This window comes from Equus quagga, chromosome 9 (genome assembly GCF_021613505.1).
Source record: "Equus quagga isolate Etosha38 chromosome 9, UCLA_HA_Equagga_1.0, whole genome shotgun sequence".
NCBI classification, from domain to species: domain Eukaryota; kingdom Metazoa; phylum Chordata; class Mammalia; order Perissodactyla; family Equidae; genus Equus; species Equus quagga.
Window position 1 is genome coordinate 47,330,519 of NC_060275.1, and position 8,233 is coordinate 47,338,751.

The window sequence follows — 8,233 nt, forward strand, 5'->3', positions numbered from 1 at the left end:
TCTTTATTTCTCATCAGTACTCTTGATTCTAGGACTCTCTAGAAGACTCCAACCAATTTGAACAAGTTGCAGGTCCGTGAACATACCTTGCACATTCTTGCTTCTTTCCCTTTACCCATGTGGGTCTCTCGGTCTGGAGTGCCCTCCCTGCATCCCGAATGTCTTCTCTTGTTTCCAGCCTCAACTATACTGTCACCTCTCACCTTCACTGCAGAGCCTTCCCCAAAGGCTAGGCAGTGCGAGGTGTGATTGTGACCTTTCTGTGTTTGTTTCTAATACCATCCTGCCGTGTTGCTTTGCCATTACGTGCCCATACATCTTTCTTCTTTAGGCTGTACACACTTGGAAGGCATGAAGGCAGGGAGCTGCTTTTCCCTTCAGTAGCCCTTGCCTCACTAGTCAGTCATTCAGCTGGCCATATCCTCTTTACCAAGCACTGCAATGCTGTAGGCTGTGGCAGGTGGTGATAGAAGTATTCAACAGATGCTAGTGAAGGAACCAATAAATGAACGAACGCCAGAGTTACTGACATGGGGAGACAGCCAGGCCTGCGTAAGCAGAAGACGAGACCTAAGAAACACAGAATAACAGCAGTATAAAGTACAGTAGGAAATCAGAGAAGGGAGGAATCAGTTTTAGATGGAATGAGCATGGAAGTGGTAGTATTTTGAGCCAGGCCTGAAGGTTCTGATCAGAAGGGATCAAGGGTGTACAAGGTGAGCAATGGGAGAACAGGCTCAGGAGAAGTGCAGAGGAGGGAAAGCGGAGATCTGGCCATCTCCAGGCTTATGCTTGGAATAACTGCCCCCTGGTTCTGTGACCATCCCCCTTGCAGGTCACAGGTGCAGGTCTGGAGTCTGCCTGCCCAGTTTCCACCCTCAGGGCCTGGCTTGCCGTTACAAGTTGCCCAGGTATCCCAGTTGCTCTCTCACAATATGGAAACAGGTTGTTTGCTCAGGAGGGGGACTTGCCCTCCTGTGTGGCTGGAGAGGAGACTACCAAAATACAACACAGGCTGCCTTGGCTGGGGATGGGGGAGTGGCCGCAGGCTGCTGTAATCTGCTCCTGAGCCATGTGACACAGCCCCGAACCCACCCCCAGGAGAGGATCTGGAGAAGCTTCATCTCAGTTGTTGGCCAGGCAGCTCTTGCCTTTCAAGTCCAATTTCAGGGACAGATAGAGCCTCTGCTGTCAAGATGTTCACCATCTAGGAGTGATTAGAACAAAAGCATTGGTAATCAATGGAAATAATAGATGAATAAAACTGTTAAAATAGTGCTACCCTGGTCTTTGAAAAATGGGTGGTATTTTGATAAGAAGAGATGGTGGAAGGTGGGAGAGTGTTCTGGAAAGGCATGGCAGAGGCAGAGAGGAGGGAAGGTATGGGCAATCCCCTCACCTTGGCCCCGGACCCTGCCCCTCCTTCTGGTACCATTCACTGCGGGCAGTGAGGAGTCAGGGCCCTCATCAGCCCCTGGTCATCAGGGTGCACAAACACATTGTTCATGTCCCTATAAACCTCTCAGCATTTCTAGATTCTTGGTCTGATGAAAATACAATCACTTAAGTATTTTTTCCCCCTCTTTCTTTTTTGTTACAGAATCATACGATGACCCAACACAGCAGTTAGTGCAAGAACGATCTCTCAAGGAGAATTACTCTTGTGGCACAAAAAGGGAACATGTTTTACTCTTTGCACGAAACTTTCATTGTTAATGTATATTATTCAGAAACATTGTATTGTACCATAAAACTTGTATTATCGAAACTGTTGGATGTTCGTGTGTTTGAACTTTGGAGCACCGGATAGACTCCTTGTATATAAAGTGTTGCACATGTATGATGTCGTCTGATACTAAAGTGGTCTTATAAAGACACGTGGACTTGGGCCCTATTCAGGCAAGACAAAAAACAATGTGAGCAAAATGGCTTAAGGGAAAATATTTTCAAGGAAGACAGATTAAAACAACTCTGTTACACATGAGACGATGTTTGGACTTCCTTTTATTTACACTTAAGCCTAGAGTTTCTCTTTTGGTATATCAATGGTTAAATCCAAGACTATTTTTATTGCTGAAGATTCTTGCCAACCAGGAAGAGATGTTCTCACAGAACAGAACCCCACAGCTGGATAAGGCCCGTATATATATTTGTAAGCCTTGCGGTGTGACAGGTAGCATCACTATATATGCAATAGTTGTTATGTAGACTGTCAAAGAATTTTTTTTTTCCTGGATACATTTGAAGCTTTGAGTGTTCAAGGTTTTCTTTAATGATTTCACACAGCCAAATTCTTGAATCAGTTGAACTAACCTGTATGTTACTGTTATTAATGTTTACTCTGCGGTCTGAACCTGGAGATTACTGGAATTGTTTTCCAAGAGGAAATAAATTCAGTTTACCATTAGGTATGAGTGTATTTGTGTGTTTTCTTTTTTGAGTTACTCTACCATTAAAAAAAATCCCTAATTGCCTGCACCCTTGGAAATGAAATCTGCTCTTGAGCATATCACAGGCATAACCTCGATCATGTTTAACCTTTTCACACTGGGCCCAGTGCAGCTGGGAGGAGAGTCATCATCCTGCCTAGGGGAGGAATCAGACCCAGTATACTTCTCCTCTCTCAGATACTACCAGGTCACATTGTACTGGAGGATTCTGACATCACAGATGGATGGGACGGCTGTTTTCTGCATAATTTGCAGCCCAATTCATGTCATGCTGTGCAAATCTGAACTCAAAGTAGATGGCTGCAATTTGAGAGGCAGTTTGGCTTATGTGTACTTAAGAAGCAGCTTTGTTCATTCAGAAGACAAAGCACAGAGCAGGGAGCCAGGCGGCTGTTAGTTCTAGCTCTGGCGCTCCCTCCCAATGTGGTCTTCTGCAAGTCGCTGCACCTCCCGGCCTCAGTTGCTGCAGCCAGGGGAGGTCACGCAGCGTGGTCATCAGGCTGCACACAGGCGTGGCTGTCTCTGGAAGATGGCTGCACCACAGCCTGCCACAAAACGGTGAATGAGTAGGTGCTCTAATTTCAGAGCCTTTTTTTTTGAAAGAAGAGAATAGCAATGTGTAAACTGAGTCCTGATATGCATGTTTAGTCAAAGTTGGTAAGTATACACCTGATACAATGTACATCATGCTGAAAATATTTCACTCCCTGAGTCTTTTGACCTCTTTGAAATGCTGAGGACCTCAAGCAGATCTTTAAGCCTTAAACAAGTGAGAATCCTCGCAGCACTTTTTCGATGGGGAAAAGAAAGCGTGGACCGACTCACTTTATTGTGACCACCTGAATGAAACCCAGATTACCAGCACCACAAGGCATAGTCCTCATCCCCGTGGTTCCCAAACTTTAGCCTGCCTCAGGATCACCTGGAGGGCTTGTTACAGGACAGGGTGGGGCCCAATGCCCAGAACTGCTGATTCAGGTGGCAGGGGGTGGGGTTCAAAATTTTGTATTTCTAATAAGTTCCCAGGTGATGCTGATGCTCCCGGCATGGGGACCGCACTTTGAGAACCACTGTGCTACCCCATTTCCAAGTTAGTTGAATGTATTAAATGTGTATAACCATGCAGAGTGCTGGCAAATTATACTGTTTATTTTGTTACCAATAAAACAAAAGTTTCATAAAGCTTAAGATCATTCAGAAACAAGTATCTCATAGCGATTAAAATATGTGTGCTTGCCAGAATGGTTCGTGTGTGTTTGTGTGTAGTTTTTTAATGCTAGGAAAACCTACATTTATACATTTCACAATGGATTGCCAGCATGCTATTTAATTAGAAAGCTTTTTCACCGGCTACATAAATAATGAAGTATGCTAAGAATATGCAAGTACATTCATAATTAAAATACTCAGCTTCTTTAAAAAAATTAAGATCTCTGGTCTATTCAAGGTTTTTGCATTTAAAATGAAGTAGCCACACTTAATAATGATTTCTTTAAAAGCTTTAAAACTTAGGGTTATTAATGAGTGGTTGTATTTACTAAAAGTAATCTGCTCTTCATTCACGGAAATCAGGTGATGGTGTTATCCCAGGGCTGGATCCCAAGTTGCCCTGAACAGCATCGCCTCTCAGACACTTCCCAGACTCCTAGTAAACAGCAGGAGGTGGCATTCTCAGGAAACAACAGAAGCTTGTGCTTATTCTCCTAGAGGCCACCACATGGTGGCCATTGGGCTCCTTCAACACCCCCACAGCTCAGCCTCTTCCCAGACAAAGCTGGAGGCTAAAGGGGTTGACCCTTAGTTGCCATGTATGCCTGGCTGATCCTCCAAAAACTATGAGGTCATTCAAATTTAGCAGGTCTTCCTTATGACCAACTGTTCTTTGGGTCATAAATACCAAGCAGTGCATTGGAACAGTCATTCCCTCCTTTTGCTTGTTACCTTCTTTATATTTATTTCCTACTCTATTCCCTAAGAATGTAAAGCAACTTAAAGATTAACAAAACGTTAATAGGAAAATTAGCATCAGGCAGACATGCAGAGGGGAGAAAACACACTGGAGTAGTTGTCTTGTTTCTGCTTTAGTTTTGGTTTTGAATGCATTTTAGCATTGGCTTTGAGCTTCCTGATAGTAAAGGGGAAAAAAACAACAAAAGGGAACCACTTTCTTAAGAGAAAAATTTTGTTCCTAGATTTTAATTCCAAGAGAAATTTCTCAGTGACCTTATATACAGGCAAGTGGCCAATACAATGACCACAGTTTCGGGGGCTGGCCCCGTGGCTGAGAGGTTAAGTTCGCGCACTCCACTGCAGGCGGCCCAGTGTTTCATTGGTTCGAGTCCTGGGCGCGGACATGGCACTGCTCATCAGGCCACGCTGAGGTGGCATCCCGCATGCCACAGCTGGAAGGACCCACAACAAAGAAACTATCTACCGGGGGTCTTTGGGGAGAAAAAGGAAAAAAATAAAATCTTTAAAAAAAAAAATGACCATAGTTTCACTATAGAATGCAGTGATTCTCATCTGGAGGAATGCTACTGCATCTATGGGTAGAGGCCAGAGATGCTGCTAAACATCCTACAGTCCGTAGGACAGGTCTCCAGAACAAAGATTTATCAGGTCCCAAATGAAAATAGTGACGAGCTTGAGAAACTGCTCTAATGTAAAGTTTTCCATGATTTTTTCAAGGACCTTTTTACATTGGAATCACCTGGGAACTTTAAAAATCTGTTGCCTGAATCCCACTTCCCAAGAGTCTGATTTAATTGGTCTGGAGTGCAAGCTGGACATCAAAAGTGCCCCAGGTGATTCTAGTGTAGCCACGTTCGAGAACCACGGGGCCACGCTCACATTCTCAAGCGAGTGCACTGGGCGTAAGGCTAGAAATGTGAAAATAACATCCAAGAAGTAGAGAAGTGGTATGGGCCTCAGACTCTCTTCCTCCACATTACCTTTTACAACTGGGCATTTAATGATTATTTTAACTCTGAAGTAGCATAATAACCAAGAGCAAGTTTTGGAAGAAGGGGAGAGAGGGAAAATGACCCAGAACCCTACCACCCTTGCACCTGGGCCAGGCTTACAAACTCAATGAGCGAGAAATCTGGCCCAGCAGGGACTCTGGCAACCTGGATGACAAATGCCCATCACCTGCCCCCAACTGTTGCCTGGAGGGAAAGCAGCCTGCCGAGGCCAGATTGCCCAGTGTCTCAGGAGAAGGCAGCAATCCGGGTGGTTATGTGCCATGTGCCAATTTCTAAATGTTGGCAACCTACTCCGTTTTTTATTCAAACTCAGCTGACCCCCACCGTGTGGGCCATATGAGACACACTTTCGGGCCAGACCCAACTCTTGGATTGCCAGTTTTGACCTTTGGCATCAATTATTTCTCATTTCAGACTATTTAAAGTATTTGTTTAAAAATTATGTGATTTTCATCTATGAAAGTTTGAGTAGTACTTTGTTTTAAATTAGCATCAAATGCAGTTTTGAAGTTGCTCTGTGGCCTTCATATTTCTGTTGCTTCAGGTTGAGCAGTGATCCACCAAATGGTTGTGTTCCCTGTGAGCCCACCCCTCTTTCTGGGTATTTAGATTTCAGACAGATTTTTTTTTTAATGATGAAGAATAGCAAATAGTAGAAAGGAAATATTTCCTGTTGCAAGTAAGATATGTTATATTCTGTGTTACTAGTGGAAGCCAGATTAATATGCTTTGGAAATCATGCAAATGGGTGATGAGGTTGACATTCTACTTTGAAAGCTCATAAGCATAACCAGTGTTCCAGCCCCAGTGGAAGGTTGTGGCACCAGAGACGGCCTGTAGGAGTCTCTCACAGGCTGGGTTAGGTTCCTTGGAACAACGCTGGGTCTGTTCCAAATCTTGGACAAGGTCTCTGATGAATCTTCAAGTTCCACTCTGTAGAGCATGGCAGCCCTGCCTTTGTGCCTGTTGGGGTGCAACATTGCAGAACCCTTGAGAAAGAAAGTTTGAAAATCCAGATCCCATTGGAGAACACCTGCAAATGCTTCTCCACTTAGCGTCAGCAGGCCAGAGCCTCTTCTCATCTCCCTTGTCTGGAGGCAGCTCTACCAAAGGTAGAAAAACTCCTAGAGTTCAAGGAAGAGGAATGATTTAGGGTAAAATGGCCCAGCATGGGTTTCTGGCAGAATCCCAAAGCTCAGGTCTGGTTGGCACTGCATTCCTGGGTGAGTGCCTCTGGAGGCTGAGGAGTAGCCACGGCCATCTCTGCCAGATTCCTCTGTAATGAAGTCAGCTGTCAACTCCTTGGGGGGAAAAGCACAGAGCCCCTTTATTTCCAAGCAGGTGTTGCAGCATATTAAAGGTTGAATTCCATCTTGTGCTCACATCCTGAATGAGCCAGTTTGCAGGCAAGCTCGGTTCTTTCTGCAAAGAGGGAAACTTGGCAATGGTGAAGGCTGAGTACTTAAATGGCAATCAACTTCTGGCTCATATCAATTAATTCCTTCATGGACTTCTGCCTAAGTATAGCATCTTGAATTCCCAGCTGCAGAGGCTATGAAAAACAGCCCAAACAACACACGCCACGATCCAGGGCGGGCATACCGGTGAAATGATGATGGGTGATGATATCTTACGGCAACAATGGACACCTATTGGGGGCTCTCTCTTTGTTTACCTGGAGAATACAGGGCAGGACATACACCCCTTTCTCTGGCTGGGAAATTCTTCAAGAAAACTTTTATTATGACTAAGTGAAACCATTCTGAGGGGAATCACCTCCTTTCAGCTTTAAAATATCCAGATCCAAAATGACCGTGAGATGTGGAAGCAGACCGGGGACTAGGAAATCAGAGAAGGATTTTGTTGTCACTCAGACACCTGGAAAGCCTATTCAAAAAATGGTCCTCATCCCAAGGAACCTACTAGACTCCTCTCCATCTCTCTCTAACATGAACAAGGAGCATCTTGATCAAGAGCTGCAGACAGACTGAGGGTGAGTATTGGTAGAACTATATGAGATTTGGCAATTCTTCAATTCATCTAGTCAGTGCAGATTACAGTTCAGAACACATCTACATGGGGATGATGTGAATTTCAAATGCCTTTTAACTCAGGTGGGCTGTCTTAATCTAATGATCTGATAATGTGCTATCACCAAGGTATAACCAATGAATATCAAGGTCACATGGCAGGGGCAAACTCATTTTTCCTCCCCTACATATGAAACATCCTTGGTTTGTCTTCCTCTCTGCTCTCCTTTCCTGAGTCAGAGGAAGAACTTATTTCCCTTCCTCAGGAGACAAAATCTTTGGTTGTCTAAGGGTCATGCACTGTCCAACATCATAGCCACTGGCTGCTGAAATATGTGGCTATTTAGATTTAAGCAAAATTAAAAACTCAGTTCCTCAGTCTCATTAGGAACATTTCAAGTGTTCAGTTGCCACATGGGGCTAGTGGCTACCATATGGAATAGCACAGATATAGACCATTCTCCTCATTCTGGAAGGTTCTATCAGGCAGTCCACCAATTCTGACCCATCCCCTCCCAACTTCTTTGACCCCTTCCATGTACAGCAGCCCCTCTTTCTCTAGTTCCTTTAATATTGTCTCCTATCTGCATACTATCCTCTGTCTTCAAATGTGCACAGGTTTCTCCTCTTCAAAAAAAATTTTTCATGACCCTGAAACCTCCTCAGAAGGCTTTTATTTATTTCCTTCATTTTCTTCCAGATTTCTCAAATCTGTGGTCTGCCCCCACATCCTCCATTTCCTGACCACTGACTCACTCCTTCCTCACCT

At 44.3% G+C, this 8,233-nt stretch overlaps 1 protein-coding gene across 1 annotated transcript in view; it reads left to right on the forward strand.

Annotated features, from left to right (window-relative positions):
- ZNF521 (zinc finger protein 521) overlaps positions 1–2,396 on the forward strand; it is a 271,562-nt gene extending 269,166 nt beyond the window's left edge. Inside the window, exon 7 of the mRNA XM_046672103.1 lies at positions 1,601–2,396. Within this exon, the coding sequence (XP_046528059.1) occupies positions 1,601–1,630 (30 nt within the window). The 3' untranslated portion in view covers positions 1,631–2,396. The remainder of the gene's footprint in view (positions 1–1,600) is intronic.
- The last annotated feature ends 5,837 nt before the right edge of the window (positions 2,397–8,233 follow it).